The sequence below is a fragment of the Penicillium solitum genome (assembly GCF_028829755.1).
Source record: "Penicillium solitum strain IBT 25940 chromosome Unknown utg000003l_segment0_segment0, whole genome shotgun sequence".
NCBI lineage: Eukaryota > Fungi > Ascomycota > Eurotiomycetes > Eurotiales > Aspergillaceae > Penicillium > Penicillium solitum.
In genome coordinates this window covers 1,682,143-1,702,087 of record NW_027072123.1, presented here as the reverse complement: position 1 = coordinate 1,702,087, position 19,945 = coordinate 1,682,143, and the positions used below count along the sequence as shown (strand labels likewise).

The following is a 19,945-nucleotide window of genomic DNA, read 5'->3' as shown; positions in this document are numbered from 1 at the left end:
CTCGAGCTTCACTTCCCAACTTCACCCCGCCGTCATGGCAGAGCTCCAGGACACTCGCAATGGCCTGCGTGGCCTGTATCAGGATCTCTCTGCCCTTTCGAACTCTCAACTCCCCAACGTCGATCGCTTGTGTTTCGAATTGGAGATCCATATTCAAGACTTCCGCAAACTCCTAGACAAGCCCGCAAAGAACAATGCTAGCCGTCAAGCTGTTCTCTCGGGTAAGTGGTCACTTGATGTCTTGGTTATCCCAAGAAGCTCTGTTGGTCCATCTTGACAACCTACTAACGTCAAATGCGATATCCTAGGGAAGATCACCGTTGCCGACGTTGAATACTCGGTGAATCAGGATTTCCAACAAGGCGCACTGCAACTTGCAGATGCGCTTGACATCGATGAAATGGAAGCAGCAGTTATGTTTCTGGCCGCCCAGGAAAATTCACAAGCGCTGGACAGGCCCCCGCTGATCGCTGCGATAATAAGCTTCCACGAACGCCGCCTTTTTACCCTCGAATGTCTACGTCTCATTTTCCGAGAATCGCGCGAAATTGAACATGAAACGACCCACCCTATCATGCACGAAACACTGGCCCACGTTCTGGAAATTAAAAACGGCCCTCTGCGGAATGCCTCCCTCTTCGCGCGAAAAGCCTTGAGTTCCATGGCCGACATCCAGAAATGGCTCTCGCTTCTTGGAGATCAGGTTCAAAAAGCCTCGGTTGTTGGGCAGGAAAATGACCGCGATATAATGGAGGCCATTGAGTTCCAACGTACGAGTCTGCAACAGCAGCATGAGTCACTCGGAGCGATCCTATTCTACATGTTTAAGGGGACATACACAAGCTCCGAAGATTTCCGCATACTCGTGAACCAGTTGAAGAACATTGATCGCTTTGATGGACTCTTGTTCCACTACATCCCAGTCACAATTGTGTCTTTTGTACAGCATGGTTCTCCAGAGGGATCTGGATCCGAGAAGGAGGCACGAGACCTGCACAAATTAGTCACTACATCCAAAGATGGCCAAGGCTGGAAGCTGTCAAATTTCCACGCCGCCCTTGTTGCTTTGTGGCTCTCGGTCTACAGTGGATGGTACTTCGATGGTCTTTCATCCCCATCAGTCGACGCGGAGAAGGAATCCGAAGAGCGTACGAAGATGTTTATGTCTTCTCTCGACGATGGCGCCCTTGATTTCATGCTTGCGATCTGCTCCAGCGTCAACACCGAGGAATGGGCGGACCCCGCGCGGAGCGAATTAGTGACATTACTACTCAGAGAAAGTGTCGTATCATTGCCTGACCCCGAGCCATGCTCTGGATTTATGAAGGAGCTTTTGATGGAAAACCTCGAGGTCTTTGTGGAATCATGCGTTGCAAATATGCCTGACGCGGTCCGACAACTGAAATCGGAAGAGGACTCACAACGACTGGACCAGATCACGGCACTCAGAGATGGCCTCACTTCTAACCTCCACCGTGGTTTGGTAGAGGTGCGGACTCACCTTGAGTCCCTTCTTATGATAATCTCATTCGCTTTTGAGCACCGGCAAGAAGCCGCCCAAGAATTCTGGGCTGACCCTGATGGGAATCTTTATGGATTCCTTCAGTGGGCGTCCAAACGGCAAACTGTTCCTCGGGTGAGCGCTTTTTGCGAAATGTTGTGTTCGATATCCGAAGGCGAAGAAAATGCAGCCGCGGCGCATCGATTCCTGTCGGAGGAAGACAAATTTATGGCCTCCAAATTTAAACGATCCACAACAATGAATTGGTCGCAAATGTTCGCTGAATTAAAGCTTTACGCATCTCGGGTCACTGAGAAGCCTTCCACTACAACAAGCCCCCAAGGGCCGCAAGGGATCTTTCGTCCACGGAAACCAGAGCCCGTGGAGATGAATGAGCCTGAGAGCCCAGTGATGCTGACATGCTACCTTCGGCTGATAGGCCACCTGTGCAAGCAGAGCCGACCTATCCGAGACTGGATGCTGCAAAACGAATCCTTCAATGTAGTTAGCACGCTGCTAGACCTTTGCAGTGGGCCGATTCCATCGCACCTTCGGGCGACTACGTTTTCAACTCTCTCGGCATTGATGACTGACAAAGTCTCCACCGTTGGAAACGAAACGTGGGCCCGTCTCGATGGGTGGCTATCGGGAGGAACTGGTGCGTCCGGCATTGGCAAAGTGCCTTTGGTGTCCAACCCTGCCGTCTGGCACCAGCAACAAGCCTTGCAGAAGATTGGAGAGAGCTTTGACCAGACGAATGCATTTGTTGTTCTTATCAATGCACTTACTGCTCCCTCCTCCGACGCAATTGACGACCCAATGTCGCTTCCTTTCCCGGAGACCCTAGGTGGAACTTATCGCATGTCCGGGATTGAACCTTACATCGATTTCATCTTGGGGCATGCCTTTTCACGGAAGATTCAAGATCTTAACGAGTATCAATCCCGCATGTTGACCTTCAACTGCCTGGACTTCGTTGTAGCAAGCTTGAAATCCTTCAATGAAGACCTAGTGTTACTTCTGAGCCAGCCATCCGTGTCCGATTCTCCGACGCAAACTTCATCGCTGCTCACCTACGTTCGCTCGCACCCGTTCGCCCGCGTGGTGGACTGGCTTTTCAACGAAGATGTACTCAAATCTCTGTTTGCAACCTCTAAGCAAGACGTTTCGGACGTTGCTACCGCATCACCTGACTCTGTTTTGGTTCTGACCTTGCACCGGAGTCTGGAGGTTATGAACTTGCTCGTGGACCTGCAATCGACATACTTTAACATTGTCAAGCCTTTGGTACACTCTCAGCCCGTACCATCCCGGACCATCGTCGCAAACTCATCGCTTGCTTCATTTGAGGACACCGTGCTGAACAATCTGACACTCATCCCGTCACTCTGTCTCTATTGTGGCACGGCGCATGAACAACTCACCGTCATTTCTATGGCTTTATTGGAAAAGCTTACTAGTTCCAGAAAGCTCAACAAGATGACTTCGCCGGAACTCGTCAAGTGGCAATCCTCGAACAAGATTGTGGAGGTACTTGCATCTGAGGTCGATGTGGACAGCATATCCCGGCCTCTTGTGCTACAAATGGAACCTGATGTGAGAGAACTTGATTTCGGGCCGAATGCCGCTGGCTATGTCATCCGGGAGAGCCTTCTTGCTCTTTTGAACAGCTGCCTAGGAACGATCACAGATCGCCCGACGGTAGCTCATCTGCTGCTGGGCTTCGACTGCGTGGGCAATATTCTTGATGTGTCATCGGAAGGGCTATTTGCAAATCAAAGTTCCTTGCTACATGCCATCGTGAATTTCCTAAAGTCTTATCCGGAGATCCTCGACGGTGGCATTGTATCATGGGTAGTTCACCTCAAACGTATGGCTTTTGAAGTGCTAAAGCATTTGTGGTCATCGAAGCTGGCAAGCTACTACACCCTTGGTGAAATGCGTGCTCAGGCATTCCTGCGCGAGATGTTTGCCTACCAACCGATCATTGGCCCGAGTACGGCCTGGAATGGATTCCCTATCGACTCAGAGGAATTTTGGCTTACAGACGCTGCCACTGCCTTAGCAGAATTCCTGCTTTACCGAAGTCACCTCTTCACATATGCCGCAACCGAGGTTCGATCGACAGCAAAGGCTAGATCACCGGCTCTACATGCCCAAATTCTTTCGGTTTTGCTCGGAAATACGCTTACGGATAATGGTGAACCAATCTCCAGTCCCTCCGTGTTTGATCTTTTCGATTTCGCCGATCTTGATGTCGGACGCGAGTTCAACATGCCCCAGCTTTACTTGCTCGGTGATGTTGCTCTTCATTTAGAAAGCAAGCGGGAGGATGGCGTGTACAGCATGGAAGGGGTAGAGGAGATGATACAAATGCGGAAAGCAGAACTCACGACCAATGGACCGCTTCGCCCGCATGATGAGGAGCAGTTGCTAGCTGAAGCCAATGATCTGAAGTTGTTCATTCTTGCAACAAAGCAGAACAACCTGATTCAAATTAATCGCTATCACGCTCTCCGTTCCTGGGTAGAGCTCGTTGCTACGATGATCACTTGCTCTGCTATCGATGAAGGAAGCAGACCGGCTTTCATTCTCCATTCAATCCAATTGATTCTCCCCAAGCTCACAACGGCAATCGAGGCAGATCTTCCCGAGGCACTTGAACTGGCACGGTTGGCTGAATTGTTGATCGGTAGACTTGCGTCGGAGCCATCGGCAACAGATGCGTCTCGAAGTGGAGATGTCATTGACGAAAAGCTCCACCAGCTCTTCCAACTCTGCATCCGAGGTACGAACCTGGCAACAGGAAATGTGTTATTGAGGGAAACACTTTACAGTATTTGTTCCCACTACATAATACGCATCACATCGTCGAACAAGGGCCACGAAAACCTACGACGTCTTAGCCAACATGTCATCAAAGCGGCCGGTTCTAGCCTGATTGAGACCATGTGCGATGACGCCTATACTGGCCAAGAGTCGTGCCGTGCATCTGCTCTTGTGCTATTGAACAGTTTAGCTGTTCTAGATCGCCAAACTGATTGTGTTTTGGCCGAGTTAATCTCGAGGTCAAACTATTTGAGTCTGTTCCTAGATGCCTTGCGGTCTCTTCCCGTCGAACTTCACAACGCCCAGGCAAGCGGTCAGTCATTTCCCCTTCTAAAACAGCCACGTTATTATAACTAATCCAAACTTCAGATACCACGGCACTACTGGCATACTACGAGTCGCTTTTGTCATTACTTCAGCGGCTGTCTCAAACCAAGGTCGGAGCAAATTGTGTGCTCAACTCTGGTCTCTTCCAAGCTGTGCACGAATCACGACTTTTCGCTGCTGATCCAGACATCGGCATTGGTCAGTCAATCGTATCCAACTCTAATTATACCTTGCTGACCTCCTCAGACATTGAGAATCCCGATGCCCTTCAGAGGTATTACGATCTTCTCCTTTCGGTCCTTCAGGTCATTGTATATGCGGTGTTCTCCCGAGGTATCCACAACGAACAGCTTAAGGAGCAAACCCGGATATTTTTGGCCGAAAACCGGCCATGCATGGTGGGAATCTTCAAACGATCAGCGAAGATTGGAAATACATCAACCGCCCACCACGAGACTTTATGTGAACTAGTCAAGACATTCATGGCTCTTGTTACTGCCACGGATTTCATGGAGGTACGTTTTTCTTTTCTTGCAATCTATTGAGCCGAATTGATGTTCGTGTGACTAACTGAGTGTAGTTCGAGGAGCAGGAAGTCCAACATATCGCCCGCCCAGCGATGTTCTCATGAGTCTTTGTCCACTGATGCTCACTGGAAAAATTGAGAAGAAATGCATGTATCATTATGACCCGGTGGAGTGCAGGCGGTTCCCAGGTTGAGCGATTTTACTTTGAATTTATTTGCATCACATTCAATCTGTCGTGTGTAAGACGCCCGTCCACTTCGACCGTTCGGGCCTTGCTGTGGCTATATGTTGTAGAAATGGGTGCTATGCTTGCTCTTGTCGAAGTAACAACGTCAACAATTAAGTTCCTAGGTCGAGCAGCTATAATTTTTTGATGGATATAACTGCATACCCAGAAAATGCCCGAACCTCGCATTGAAGCTTTCAGCGCATCGTCCTTAATATACTTGGTAGGGGCATTAGTCATGTATCTTTTTCGATGTCTTTTTTGATGTCTTTCGTGTTATCTTGTTAGATATCATGTTTGCTGGCTGTTTTCGTCTTCTAGCCAGCACAGCAAAAAGAAAAGACATAAAGCAGCCTTAGAAAGAAGAGTATAGTTTTCCATTGAAAGGAGGGTGCTTCGGTCCCATATATAATCTAGCCCAAACTTCCATCAATTTGATTGTCCCGAGTTGACTGTACATATGGATCATCTTGGAGTATATCCCCAAGTCCATACATGCAGTATGCAGTAGTATATAGTATGGATATAGTAGTGATGCCATGGATGTTCCTGCCTTTGGTGAGGTCGTAGTTCCTTTGCCCTAACTGGTTTCCATAGCCACCACCCATCGTTCCTTCCTGTATAGCTTCATCATATTCTGTTTACCCATCTCATCGTACCTTCCTGTTGCCGTTGCCCATTGCCCGTTGCCATAGAATATCTCAACTTGTTATTTATTCCCCCCAGTCCTCTTCTCCTCTTTTCTTTTTCTTCTCTCTTCTCTCCCCATGCCGCTGGCTATTTTTCAATTGCTCTTGCTTTTGACTACCAAAACCATTTCTTATTGCTTTCAAAGCTTTCATCATGCACCCTTCTTCTTCTTCTTCTTCTTCTTCTTCTTCTTCTTCTTCTTCTTCTCCTCCTCCTTCTTCTCCTTCTTTTGGCAGAAGGCTTCATCCTTCTCGCCTCCGACTCCTTTCTAAACACCGCCCTGCCCCTCTGAAGTCATGCCTCGCTGCCTCTGACCGGGACTCCGCCCCCTCTCAAGAGCCTCACGTCCGGAAGACTGTACACTTCCCCGAGGACAAGCTCTTCCTTGAGCGGGTCAAGACAATCCCGGCTCGCAAGGATCGGGACAATAAGACCATCTTCAAAAAAGGCCAAATCGCGGAGACGAAGTCGTTCCTTCTGTACACTTCAAATCCGTCGGGTTCGAACCAGCGGTTCCTCTCCAAGCTTCCTGGAAGCGATGGACCTCAGTACGAACGCCATTCCCAGTGGATGAGTGTTGTCCGTGCTCGCCAACTCGCCGCTGCGTATTCGTCTCAGCCCCATGCTCCGCGATCCGCACCTTCCTCCGATGAATCTACCTTCGACATGGCTTCCCTGAAGGACGCCCTACCTGAGCCTGCCTCCGGTAGCTCACCACATGGGTCTGACTTCGACATGTCCTCCCTGACCGATGCCTTGCCGGACCCGAATGACACCTTCGACATGCGCTCGCTGATGGATGCCCTGCCTGAGCCTGATGGTTCACCACGTGGGCTTGCCTCCGACATGTCCTCCCTGAAGCGTGCACTTCCCGACCCTGATACTCCCTCTGAAGTATCATCATCCCTTGCACTTGCGCCTAGGTCTGTGGTTGCTCCCCACTCCGGCGATATACCTGCAGAGGTCCATATACGTGCGATTCACACCCACGTGCAGGTTGGCCCCTTCTCTGCCACCTGCTTCTACAACCTCTGTGGGCTCTGCCTTGTGTTGGGGTTCTGCTTCCCATGCCTTGCACCAGCATTTTATGCTGCGCTTGTGCTCCTGTTCTTTTATGGGATGTACTTCCTCTCATGCTGCCGCTGACGGTCCATCTTCAGTGTCCTCGCTCCTTCTTGACTGACTGGCTTCCTCTTTTTTCCTCCTTCCTCCTTTCCTCATGTTGTTCTTGTTGCTTTTTGGGTCTGCTTTTTTCGACGTTTTGTTTTGTTCTGTTGAGGCTTTTGCCGTTTGCTTTTGTGAAGACAAAAAACCCCAAAAAAATTCCTTTCTGTGTTGGTTATTGGCGTTTTGTTCTGTTCTGCTGAGGCTTTTGCCGTTTGCTTTTGTGAAAACAAAAAACCCAAAAAAATTTGCTTTTTGTGTTTCTTGTTGGCGTTTGGCGTTTGGCGTTTTGCGTTTTGTTTTTGTTTGGTTTGGGGGATATGGTAAGTACTTTGGGGGCATGGGGACAACGTCTCTGTCTGTGAACATGCGGAAGGCAGCAGAGCGTGTGGTGGCTCAATTGGATGGCGACGAGGGTAAGTCTTCTCAAGCATCTGATGGCTTCAGGCCCAAGAGCTAACATGACGATCAATTCTAGGTGGCTGGCGGGCATCGAACCGACCGAATGAAACGTCCCTGTCTGTGAACATGCGGAAGGCAGCGGGACGTGTGGTGGCTGCACTCTTTTCTCCTTCAAGGTAAATATCATTCCACCCCCGTCTTTTTTGGCTTGCTTCATACTAACCGCATGTCTCCCGGGGAAGCGGTTTGGGGACGTCTCTGTCTGTGAACGCGCGGAAGGCAGCAGAGCGTGTGGTGGCTCGATTGGAGTGGTGACGGGGGTAAGTATACTCCAGGCCTCTGATGGTTCTATGAGCTAACATCCATAGTTGGTTGGTGGGTATCGTCGCCACGAATCGAACCGATCGAACGGAACGTCTCTGTCTGTGATCGCGAGGAAGGCAGCAGAGCGTGTGGTGGCTTCATCTTTTGGCTTCCAGGGTAAAATATCATCACGCCCTTTTTGCTTTTTGGTTATCACATCCTGACCGAGCATCTCTTCTAGGGAAGGGTTGGCGAACGTCTCTGTCTGTGAACGTGCGGAAGGCAGCAGGACGTGTGGTGGCTCGCCTTTTTGGCAAAGGGAGTACGTTCATGCCTTTGCCTCTGGATTTCTGTGGCTGCGCTAACTGACTTTGGTATCCTCCTACCTTCTTTCTTTTCTTCTTTTTTCATCATGTGTTCTCGCAGTGCGAGGGGTATGAAGAAGAAAGGATGAAGTTGAAGCCGAGTATAGTATTTGAGTGGTCTGTGCTTGTCTCAAGTATAACCCTGAAATGGCCGACCACCGAATACGAAACTAGGCTTACTATTGCTTGTGTATAAGCAACTGTCCAGACCATCATACGATGTCTATCCAGACATCAGGTATAGATGGTCTGGTCCTAGCAATTCCCGTCGTCGCGGTCGGCGCTGGGTAATTACCTCTGCATTACCTATAGGGTTCCGGTGCCTCTGTTGATCCCGGTGTCACTGTGCGTGAGCGTGTTGGTCATGTCAGGCACTGTGGCAGTTGAGACACCAGTGTTCTCGATTGCCGTCAGGAATCGCGAATGGAGCAGGATCACCTCCCGTCGAGGACACCGTTGAAACATCCCTGTTTGTACCTGTGGTGTCTGTATTCATTGTAATGCACGCGCTGTTTGTCCCAGTGACGGAGATGGAGATGGAGATATCTGGAGATGGTGCTGGTGCTGGTACTGGTGCTGGTGATGGTGATGGTGATAGTGATGGTGATGGTGACGGTGACGGTCGAGGTGAGATGAGCAGGACTGAGTGATCCTCGTCAGTATTTGGCCTACTGTTCTTGGGGGTATTTCCAGACTCACCAATCAATAAGAATCAGTATTGTGTTAACATTGTTGCCTGTAGATTTGTGGCTGAGGTGGCAGCCTTCGCCAGGGAAAAAGGCAATGGGAGTTGATTGTCGATGATCCCGTTTCCTCGCGCTGTTAAGTTCAAGCACAGTTATTGGACACAGCATGGAAAAAAAAATACTTATACGGCTGGCGGTCCTGTACGAGAAGGAATTGAGATTAAATTCTGATCATGTGTCGTCTCAAAAAGTAGAAAACAAGAGTGATAATCGAGGAGAGAATGGATTAGTACCTTTTTTTGTCTACACCGTCACAGCATCTTCGAACAGCCAATAAACCATAGAAGTGTAATCGGACTCTGTTCAGTCTGGAGCCAAAGCTACATCATGTATCATGTCTTCCATGTGTGATATAAATATGTATGATGGGTATTTCAGGGAAGCTTGTCACTTAGGGCTAATTGTAACAAAGCCCGATGCCGAGACCCGAAGCCTGCCCTGTAGTGTTTGCCTTGCCTAATTTTACGTAGAATTAGCTTAGTTTCTATTGTCGGGATGAAGCCTGGGATTCTGGTATCAATATCAATCACTGCTTGATGGTCCTCCCTATAACATGCAGGACTCGAAACTCGAAGGTCGAGGATTGATATACTCGGACCACTCCACGAATCCACGAGACTACAACTACAATAAAAATACAGCAGGAATGAAAGCAAAGCATATTAGGAGGATATTCGAGACTACCCCCAAAGGACGACACGTTAATCTGTAAACAAACTCGTGATGCAAGAAAAGCGCCAGCATAACACCAACCCATGAAAAAGATAAAAGACAGCATAAACTCACAAGACCAGTAACAAGACCAAGTAGATGTTTATGTATGTTGCAAGAAGGGGGAATAGTTGTAAAGAGACAACCCGCAAAGCCCGGCCTGAGAACCAAAACTCTATACAAGTCGTGACGTGTAAATGCGCTGAAACAGATCCAGAGAGGTGTAAAGGGTGTGTGAGTATGAGGTGACGGGGGGAGAAGGGTATGAGACGCCAGAAACCGGAATGGATACAAGGTTGAGTGCGAGATATGAGATAAGCAAACGCTCAACGGGTCGAGGATAGCAAAAGAAATATGGGGAAAGATAAGATGGGTGGATCATGGACCGGGGAAAGAAAGGAAATATGCCATGTGGAAATGACAAACTCAGGTATCCGATGAACGCACTACGGTGGTGTCGGAGTTTGTCCGAACTCGGCGTGGTCGCGAGGCTTATCGCGGGATCGCATGTACATGGCATCAGAGTATGTGTCGGCTGGGGGATCAATCGCGCGGGGAAGATTTCTGTGCTGTTGCTGCTGTTGGGTCACAACCTCTCGTGCGTAGAACTCTACGAGCATGGTCCCGTACGACTCTAGTTCTTCGACAGTGATGGCGAGGCGGAAGTCGTTCAGAAGGAGGAACTGTAGTTCCAAGTGGTTGAGCTCCACTAGTGGAAGGCCGCCAACCTGTATATCATGATTAGTGGTGATCCACGAGTCAGATCAGGATTCACATACCTTTGCATAACGCGAATTGGTATAGAAAACATCAGAGAAGAACTTGCTCGCACAGGTCACGGCAGCAATGACCAGTCGGTGGATATTAAAGCTATCGACGACGAAGAAATGTGAAAGTGCCTCAGCATCCGACTGAGGTGAAAGGCCGGGTGAAATGGAAGTATTCGACCCCTGCGAGTCCTGCGCAGTAAAGCCTGTGGAGGGGGGAGGTGTTGCCATTAGAGAATCCTGCATCTGGTGGTCTCCCGGAGACTCGGTAGATGCGGACGAAGATCCGGATTCCTCGGCAGAGTCCCAACGTTGGTGCCTGTGGTCGAGCTGATCGCGGTTGACCAGCTCAGTCATACGATCGAAGTAGACCAGCAAGCTTAGGAAGACCTCGTAGGTTGTAGGGCAATATTTGTGAATGCGAGTCAAGTAACTCAGGATGGTGATGGTCGGGACATTCTTTCCGTGGAATGCGAGTACGCTGGTAGCCTGAGGGCTAAGGTTGGAGGTGCCCTCGGGTGGCGGGATGTGGCGATGTACATGTTCGTGATGCATATCATTTGTAGTTGTGATCTTGGTCAAAAGCCCAGCGACCATCTCGATGATCTCCGTGACCGGCATGGAGCTAATCTCATACTGTCGTTGCTGTGACCCCGTTCCGGGAGTGTGGGAGCTCCGCGATCCCACCAGATCCTCACTGGCGAGACTCTGAATATGGGACAAGCTTTGGACGCGAATGCGACTTGGTGAACTGGCTTCGGAGCCTGGCACAGACTGCATGGACTGGTATGTGGGTTGGAGGCGCGGTGAATCCGGCGCTGACTGATTAGAAGAGTATGGGTTGCTCCCGCTCTGGGTTGGTGGGGTATGTGTTGAGGAGTAAGGATCCGGAGGAAAGGCATGGTTGGGATGAGACGTCATCGAGGGCGGTCGTGGGGTGAAGTTGGGAGTATCGGAAGAAGCACGGGAAGCTTGAGGTGTGTATGAGTTGATGTAAGCCGGTACATCATTCGCATGCACAGGAAGCCGAGCAGAGCCTACGGACGGTGGGGCAGTAGAGGTGGGGGTATTTGAGGAAGTCGAGTGAGTGTCCATTGGCTGGGCGAACGAGTAAACTGAATCTGAATTGATTGCGCCTCCCAACATGTCGTTATGATCCGACGGCACGTGGTTGACGACAACGGAGCCCATGTCAAGGCTATCGTGGTCTGTTTTTCTGCGGGAACACGGGTCAGCAAGGCGGTCGCAGCTCGGCCATTAAACCAGACACAAGGTAGAGAAAGAGAATAGAGATAATAGAGAGAATAGAAATGATAGAAGATAGAAATAATAGAAATGATATACGCAATACAACGGAAAAGGGAGAGGGGTTTACATACACTTTTGGATTACCACAAGGGCTAGACCACAGAATCAGGGAAAATCCCCGGTCTAAAAAGGAGAGGCGAAGGATCAACAACTGTGGATCGAATCCATTGAAAAGGAAGATAATAGAACAGAAGAACAGAAGAACAGAAGAACAGATGAACAGATGAACAGATGGGCAGGATAAGGGGGAAAAGGACAAGTAATATGGAAAGATATGGAGAGAGATATGGGGAGTTGGGGAAGGGGAGTTTGGGTCAAAGTGAGGTCAGTGAGGTCAGAGTGTATGGCCCCGAGATGAAACAGGATTCAATTAATTAAACAACATTGAACATTCAACTTGGAACTTTTATAGGGATGATTTTGGTAATTCTTGTTTGGACTAATATAAAGGGAAATGTATAAAAAAAAAAGGGAACATACACCCCTTCAAAGAGATTATCTACCTGTCATCTTAATAAAAAGTTGATATAAAAGACGGTGTAGAGGGTCTATAGCTCAGGATATATTGACGAATGATAGAACGATCTGCGAGCCCGTGTCATGGATGATGATTCGGACATTGTCCTAGCGTTATTTACTTTTGTACCCTCAGGGGATGGGATATTTAGGTTGTAGTCTGGGGATGAATGAATATTAGAATGCTAATGTGGATATTTCCCGAAATATAGAACCATGCATTCCCCTTCCATATAAACTTGCATTAAAGAATAATAATGGAGAGCATGGCAGTTCATATGCTGCATGCGGGATGTGACATGTTCTTTGCCTATCTAACCTTAGAAAGTCTAGGCAGTACTCCGTATTAATGGAAACTGCAGATCTAGTGTTCTGTTTCTGTGTTCTACAAAGTACTACAGTATCAAGTCCCTCATACCATATTGTCATAGACCAGGGTATCTAGATCGGGTGTTTTCCCCAGTTCAAAGTATATCACTCGGCAGTTATGGGCCAATAACCAGTTGGCCGAACACTTCCGATCTAGTGCTTCTTGAACTGCTCGGTCCCTTTCGCCCTACATAGCCCGATGATAAAGGTGGGGGGATATGGCAGCACCCGTGGACTAGTGCCGGACTTGTCATATATTCGCGCTCAGACACTGTATATCCCCGGTGGGGGGCGGATAACAAAATGCGAAGACCGGAGAACTGGGATCATGAAACCATTTCATTTGGAGATTGACGCAATATTAGAACACTTATTAATTCGTCACTCCCGGCCCGGTGTAGCCGTTGTCTGGCAGGTAGAGGTGTCTCACGGCACCGGCCTTGGTCAGGACCACGAGACGAATGACACCACCGGAGCTGCCGTCCCACTTAATCGCCTCCTGCAAAGCACTCCGCACGAAATCAATGCCTTCTTCCTCTGTCATCTGTTCCCGCCAGTGGGCATCGGTATAACCGTAGATGTAGGTTGAGCCCGAACCGCCGATAGCGAACGACTGCTTGTGAAGGGATCCTCCCAAAGGTATCGAGTACACCTGACCTCCGTGACGTGCATCCCATCCGGCAAGGATGATACCCGCACTATTCTTCAGTTAGCGTGGATTTTGAAACCAACAACCGACGATGCCAAAGGCTCGGGTACAGACCTCAACGCATCCTTGTTCTCATAACACAATTCCTGGAAGAGTGATGCAGCAACTTGTGTGGTAGGGGCCTCGGTGTTCGTTACACCGTACATGTTGAGATGGTAGGAGACAATGTCAGCCACAGCCTGGGTGTCTGCGGCGGAACCCGATCGGCAGCACCAGATGGTGTCGTGCACCTGTGTCAATTTGTCGGTGACTCGGTTGGCAATGTAGGCACCGGTGGTTGTTCGACTATCTGCACCCAGAATGACTCCGTCTTTGAAGTTGATGGCCATGCTGTTGGAATGTTAATGGTGATGTTTCGAGATGGTAAGGTTCGAGAGCTCCAGCTCAACTCACATCGAGGTTCCCAAGCTGAAGGAAGAACGAGAGGTTAGTACATGTTATATAGCTCCACGGCAGATAATACCATCATAGGATTAGCTTACTTGACCTCACCAGACTTCAGGTGGTTCATGTCGACGTGAATGCCATCTGGAGAGATGTTAGCTGGTTGCTGCCGGCGGATGACGATAGCTCTGCTAACCTTCACCAAGCATTCCTGATGTTCCATGGGGGGCGACCATTTTGTGCTGTGTTCAAGAGAAAATAGGGAAAGTATAAAGATGACTTCAATAGACCAGATAGAAACGGCAAGGAGAAGAAGGAGGTTAAGGGAAGAAGTAGAGGTGATGCTATCATGAACACAGGCAGAAGCTCACAACGCGGCAGCTCGGGCGGTGAGGCCCCAGCCCCTGCGATCGACTTATTATCTTCTCCCCCGCGACACTCCTGAAGCTCAATTGCCCTTTTCTTCTGTGGCTGTTCCTATTAACCTACTGTATCCATCTCTGGTCGCATTGGCCATATCTGCTAGTCGATAATTTTGCAATACCAGAATCTCCCAGACCTCCTTTTGTCGCGTTCTCTATCTGGTCCCCACTCTTAAAGTGCCAACTTGAGCGCCATGTCCGACTCCCCTCCACCTCCAGCTTGGAGCATCAGCAGCATGGCCAACAGTGCTGCGCAGTTCATGCGGCTACCTGTTCTTGCGTCATCTGGTCTGGCTGTTGTTGCAAGTGGGCTCCTCTACTTCAAGCAAAAGTACGGTATTGGCATCTAGGCCATTTGTTTACAAAGCTAACCACTTTGCCCAGTGAACTAATCTACCCCCGCAATGTCCCAGTGGATGCGCGCACAAATGTCCCCAGTCCTCGCCAATTTGGCATCAGCGACTTTGAAGACCTCCAGATCCCCACGCCCGACGGAGAGTCTTTGCACGCCCTTTTTCTCCGGCAACGACCAGGTCGCTTCTCTCGCAACCTGACAGTCCTGATGTTCCACGGAAATGCAGGTAACATCGGTCACCGTGTCCCTATCGCCAAAGCTTTGCAGGATACGCTTCAGTGCAATGTTTTTCTGCTGGAATACCGCGGATATGGGATGTCTACAGGCACACCGGATGAAGCCGGTATCAAGATCGATGCTCAAACCGGCCTTGATTACCTACGACAGCGCCCGGAGACAAGGGACACCGAGATTGTTGTTTACGGACAAAGTTTAGGTGGCGCGGTGGCTATCAATCTAGTTGCCACCAACGAAGAGCAAGGTGATATCGCAGGACTGATCTTGGAGAACACTTTCCTGAGCATTCGGAAGTTGATTCCAAAGTATGTTTTCGAATTATCAGCAAGATTCCCGGGCGAGTAAAACTAACTTAAACCCAGTGTCTTCCCGCCAGCACGGTATCTGGCACGTTTCTGCCACCAATATTGGACCAGTGAAGATGTGCTGCCTAATATCACCAAAACTCCAGTTCTTTTCCTAAGTGGACTCAAGGACGAGCTTGTTCCGTAAGTTCGTCTACTCCAAGTGCGGCGTTCTCATTGCTAACCTCCCTTAGTCCGTCCAATATGACCCAATTATTTGCCGTTTGCCAGTCCGAATGCAAGATCTGGCGCACACTCCCGAACGGCGGTCATAATGACTCTGTTGCTGAGCCAGGCTACTTCGAGCACATTCTTTCCTTCATTACGGAAGAAGTGCTATCTAATAAACAGTAAACCGATGTGACTTATTCCTCTTGCTTGGGGTTTTCGAATCCCATCTGGCGAACCCTTTGCCTAAGACCTCCCCTCTCAGGTCTGCCTTTCCGCCAAGAAGTGTAAATACTTCAAGCTTTGCTCCAATGCTTGGCTTTCAAACCCCTTTTCGACGGCCAATCTAAACGTCTGGTTTCGGTCCCTACAACACAAGAATCAATTAACAGTTCCTGTTAATTATGACCATGATACCCCTGCCACGCAACCAAGACACGAATTTTCCTTTGCATCCGTTCAAATGATCACGGCCTGCCTCTTATGGCCCATATATGGCCCTGACGACTTCTTTTATTGACCCCCCAAGCCCTCGGGATGAAGGGCCATACCTCCCATTTGATTGAGAATGGCTCCTTTCTTCTTTCTAACTCTTCTTGTCCAATCTACGTTTGATTCTTTTTTACTTGTTTCCTCCTTGCTCACTGATATCATACTCGCGGTGTTTACAATATTGGCTCAAGATCGAGCGTTGGGCGTGTTTCTTTTCCCTGCTTATTTTTCTACGGACCTTTGCCTTTCGCCTTGCTTATCAGCTCCGGCAAGTTTCCTTCTGTGCAAATACTAAACGGAGAACCCTTTGCAATCCGTACGAGTGTAATAATTTGATTCATGAATATTTCGCTGCGCAGTCCTGAATACCCATCAACAACAGATCTTATGTTGACATTATCCGATGGTCCCCAAATTCCCAAGGTGGAGGCCTTGCACACTCGAGAACCACCAATTACTTGCTTAGGTTGCTTCGGTGCCCGGATTGTCAGAAAAGGGGCATAGTAGGCAGCAGCCACGTCCCCGGAGCCACCCTCCTGCTTATCCGTATGTCAAGGAACCTTTGAAGATACCCCAAGGGCCTAGAGAAACATAGAGCCGGAAGGGAGTACTATATAATATAGGGTGTCACTTGCTCTACACTCAATGCTATATACACTTTGCTATATATATATATATAAATTGTCACATAACACTCCTCACCCACTACTTTACACGATCTCAACACAATTAACCCTTAACCCTAGCTGTACTCTTTCTAGTTAATTTCCCAGAAATCTTCTACTTGTTCCTCGCACCATTCCAAGTACAAAATGGAAACTTCAAGTGAACAACCAACCATCATAACCCCAGCATGCAATACAATCGAATGGTATCGGCCAACCCTAGAACAGCTCCCTGCACCAACCGTAGAACTGCTCCTACAAAACACAGGCCTGAAATCTGAAGACGAGGTCAAAGATCACATACAAAATTCGCGACAAAGCATGGCAGATGTAAACAAGACACTCTTGAAAACACCCCAGAATTGGCCACCATGCTTTCTAGCAAAGGCAACGCTAATATCAAAGTCCCCATAGCCATCCATACCCCTGCATCGGACTCTTCCGTTTCTTAAACTTCAGCATAAGCCTCTCCCCAATCTACGCACAGGTAGTAGACCGCGTACGCAGGGGACAGACCCTACTCGATCTAGGCTGCTGTTTCAGGCAAGACTTACGCAAGCTAGCATTTGATGCCGGGCTGTCTTCAGCCACGAATCTGATCGGAGCTGATATCGAGGGGGATTTTATTCAATTGGGGTATGAACTATTCCGAGATGAAGGTTCCTTCGGGGCGCAATTTGTCACTGGGAATGTCTTTGACGAGGACTTCATGGCTGATCGTTGTGACTCTATTGATATGATTTGTGGAACTTTTTGCATCTTTTTGGCTTTGAGAAGCAGCGGGTTATTGTTGCTCGCCTTGGGAGGCTTCTTGCTCCCAGAGCTAGTTCTATGGATTTTGGACGCAATATTAGTGCAGAGCAGGGAGGGCCATTTATTATAGGGAGTCTTAGATGGGATATGTAGCGGCATATGGATCAGACGATCGAGGAGCTTTGGAGCACTGTGGATGTTGGGTTGTGGGAAGTGTATAGCCAATTGTCCGGGTATGAAACTGCGACGAGTTTGGGGGAGAGGTCTGGGGATTCGCAGGGTGGTGATACTAAACATATTAAAAGAAAGATGATTGCCATTGAGTACACTGTTACAGTTCGAGACAAGTTGAGGTAGAATAAGTTTTGATATCCCGCAGCAAGATATATACTATACTAGTTATATCTACTAATTCGATTTCAGTTTGAACAAATTCATCAATAAGGAGTTGATAATGCATACAAATCCGCAACAACATTTGTGCCACTTGTTTATATATCAGAATACCAAGGGATTGGAAAACAATTTCATTTTTCATTTTTTACATCCGTTCCATGCGCAATAGCCAATTCCCTGGAGACATCTGTGTCTATTATTGAAACCACAAGAGCGCAAGTCCCAAAGATCTATAAAAACATCACACAAAATGGAATGGGGTGATACATATAATACAAGCCACAAGGTTTAGTACAACAGAAACAAACTACTGAAGTTTCTCGGCTTCATCTACCAATTCCTCAACCTTGAAGTTCTCAACATCACCCCGGGTGAACATGCGAACAAGCTCACTCTTCCGACCAGAAGCCTGTCCCTCAAAGTCATAGAAGCGTTGCACACAGCTAACAAGCCAAGTGGCCTCGGGTGCCGAAACACCGCCATCAGGAATAATCTGACCGTGCATAAGAACCAAACCCTTCTCATCAGCCAGATCAAGGTGGTGAGTAATGGTAGTGTGAGGCTGAGCAAAAGCGCCGTGCATCTTATAAACACCCAGATTCGTGAAGATCACAGTCGAGGTGTGGTTATTAGAAGGCGACAGAGTGGACCCCTCAGCAGGGGGGTGGAAAGCCCATTGGAGGAAGTGAATGTCGGCAACGGTGCCAGCTCCCTCGGGCGCTTCCGCTGCCTCTTCGGGGGTCTGCGGACGCGGAAGGGGCAGGATGAACTGCGGGTTCTCGCGTGCGGCCTGCATAATGCGTTTGTATGTGTCGAGGGGAATAGCAGCGGTGATGGCGTGCGAGTTCTCCGCGAAGCGGAGACGCCAGAGCGCCTCGATCTCCTTGGCTGGGAGCTCGCGGATCTTCTCGACGTCCAGGTAGCTGCTGAGGGGCTTGACGGGGCTGGAGTCGCTGGAGACGGCGCGTGCGGCTTTGGCGGTGCGCGATTCCTGTGGGGGAGGGGGCACTTGGAATGCTGGGGGTGTGCCTGGGACGGCGGTGGTGGATGTAGGAGTGCCGGGCTCTGGGGTAGCTACAGTAGATGCTTTGCGGCGGAGCTCTTGGATTTTTTCGTCGTAGGCTTTCTTCAAGGACTCGACGGACTCATGTCCCTCTCTGAATAAAATAGTTAGCATTGAAGCAGAGAAATAATTGTTGAGGAAGGTTTGCTCACTCCTTGGCCTTCTGGTCCAGCTTGGACCGATACTTGTCCAAGACATACTTGGGATCGTGGTGTGAGGCGAGGAAGCGGACGTCGTGGACCTGCGCCCACCGGCGCTGCTGATGACGCAGCAGGTGGGAGTTGCCACGGATCACCGATTGAAATCCCTGCAGTCGGAATGATGGCATTTTGAGTATGTAGAGTAAATAAAATGAATATCCGAATCTCCAGATAAGAGAAATGCCGGGCCGGACTATCAGATGACATAATTACTGACATAAGCATATTATTTAGTGCCAGAAATATGAGGCATAAAATAAAATCATCAGGCATCAACATTGCCTAATTAGGAAAGATATGGGTCCATTATATTTCACTGTAGGGTAAATATTTCTGAATCCTCATGGGTAGACCAACCGTTAGCCGCTATTCTTTCTGCGAGCTTAGGGCGGGGTGAGCAGACTGCCATATTGGGCCGGACCGGCGAGACCGATGCACACGTTCAACACTGCGTCCGAGGATTCATTCCTTTTTTAACCCTTTGGACTTTAGAGTAGATGCCTACCACACAAATCAAAGGACCACCAAATACTATACTATTATACAACCAAAGAAGCCGAAGTAAGGAAGGTCTAGCTTTCTAGCATGGTCTCACTCCATCAAATCCCCGCGTTGAGATTTGCAAGCTACACCTATCGATCCCTTCATCTGGGGATTGTAGCCACAAGGCCATCTTTTCAATCTTTTGATTTTCAGCATTCGACCTGAAATGGAGACTCAAAAAGCAAAAATACATACCATCAACATATCATCGTACAATAGCCCGAACATGCCATTTCTGTTTCTCCATAGGATGTTTCCTGGTTGGTGCATTCATAGGAATTAATCTATTTCCAATAAACAAGATAAATACCAGTTAATCATTTGCATAAGTCTTTTCTAATATTTTGCATCTCCATACATCCATATTCATATCAAAGTGGATCCATCCATATTAATTAGTCATCATTCCACTGCCCAACCATGGTTGCCCATGTGGACTGGGCCCCTGAAGTATAACCTTAAA

At 48.7% G+C, this 19,945-nt stretch overlaps 8 protein-coding genes across 8 annotated transcripts; 4 read left to right on the top strand and 4 right to left on the bottom strand.

Moving 5' to 3' along the window:
• Positions 1–34: 34 nt before the first annotated feature.
• Positions 35–5,288, top strand: N7455_004541 (nuclear pore complex Nup192/Nup205 family protein; the record flags this gene model as incomplete). Its single annotated transcript, XM_040956802.2, has 5 exons — positions 35–221; positions 309–4,643; positions 4,700–4,855; positions 4,904–5,172; positions 5,238–5,288. The coding sequence occupies 5 exons, from the start codon at positions 35–37 to the stop codon at positions 5,286–5,288; spliced, it is 4,998 nt and encodes a 1,665-aa protein (XP_040812771.2).
• Positions 5,289–6,253: 965 nt separating this feature from the next.
• On the top strand, positions 6,254–7,246 carry N7455_004540 (uncharacterized protein; the record flags this gene model as incomplete). The annotated part of the gene is made up of 1 exon (XM_040956835.2): positions 6,254–7,246. The coding sequence occupies one exon, from the start codon at positions 6,254–6,256 to the stop codon at positions 7,244–7,246; it is 993 nt and encodes a 330-aa protein (XP_040812755.2).
• Positions 7,247–7,631: 385 nt separating this feature from the next.
• N7455_004539 (uncharacterized protein) lies at positions 7,632–8,150 on the top strand (the record flags this gene model as incomplete). The annotated part of the gene is made up of 4 exons (XM_065604830.1): positions 7,632–7,680; positions 7,743–7,842; positions 7,946–7,986; positions 8,035–8,150. 4 exons carry the CDS (start codon positions 7,632–7,634, stop codon positions 8,148–8,150), a joined length of 306 nt encoding a protein of 101 aa, XP_065461730.1.
• A 490-nt stretch (positions 8,151–8,640) lies between these two features.
• Positions 8,641–9,188, bottom strand: N7455_004538 (uncharacterized protein; the record flags this gene model as incomplete). The annotated part of the gene is made up of 3 exons (XM_065604829.1): positions 8,641–8,811; positions 8,841–8,976; positions 9,034–9,188. 3 exons carry the CDS (start codon positions 9,186–9,188, stop codon positions 8,641–8,643), a joined length of 462 nt encoding a protein of 153 aa, XP_065461729.1.
• A 550-nt stretch (positions 9,189–9,738) lies between these two features.
• On the bottom strand, positions 9,739–12,000 carry N7455_004537 (putative cyclin-dependent protein kinase complex component). The gene is made up of 3 exons (XM_040956795.2): positions 11,938–12,000; positions 10,571–11,766; positions 9,739–10,519 (listed from the first exon to the last, which is right to left on the bottom strand). The coding sequence occupies exons 2-3, from the start codon at positions 11,747–11,749 to the stop codon at positions 10,238–10,240; spliced, it is 1,461 nt and encodes a 486-aa protein (XP_040812753.2). The 5' UTR covers positions 11,750–11,766; positions 11,938–12,000; the 3' UTR covers positions 9,739–10,237.
• A 1,124-nt stretch (positions 12,001–13,124) lies between these two features.
• On the bottom strand, positions 13,125–14,080 carry pre3 (proteasome core particle subunit beta 1; the record flags this gene model as incomplete). The annotated part of the gene is made up of 5 exons (XM_040956720.2): positions 13,125–13,449; positions 13,515–13,790; positions 13,854–13,868; positions 13,943–13,988; positions 14,041–14,080. The coding sequence occupies 5 exons, from the start codon at positions 14,078–14,080 to the stop codon at positions 13,125–13,127; spliced, it is 702 nt and encodes a 233-aa protein (XP_040812759.1).
• A 380-nt stretch (positions 14,081–14,460) lies between these two features.
• N7455_004535 (alpha/beta hydrolase) lies at positions 14,461–15,556 on the top strand (the record flags this gene model as incomplete). The annotated part of the gene is made up of 4 exons (XM_040956797.2): positions 14,461–14,597; positions 14,651–15,163; positions 15,221–15,346; positions 15,397–15,556. 4 exons carry the CDS (start codon positions 14,461–14,463, stop codon positions 15,554–15,556), a joined length of 936 nt encoding a protein of 311 aa, XP_040812843.1.
• Positions 15,557–17,983: 2,427 nt separating this feature from the next.
• On the bottom strand, positions 17,984–19,067 carry N7455_004534 (ATP11 family protein; the record flags this gene model as incomplete). Its single annotated transcript, XM_040956741.2, has 2 exons — positions 17,984–18,833; positions 18,892–19,067. The coding sequence occupies 2 exons, from the start codon at positions 19,065–19,067 to the stop codon at positions 17,984–17,986; spliced, it is 1,026 nt and encodes a 341-aa protein (XP_040812732.2).
• Positions 19,068–19,945: the final 878 nt, after the last annotated feature.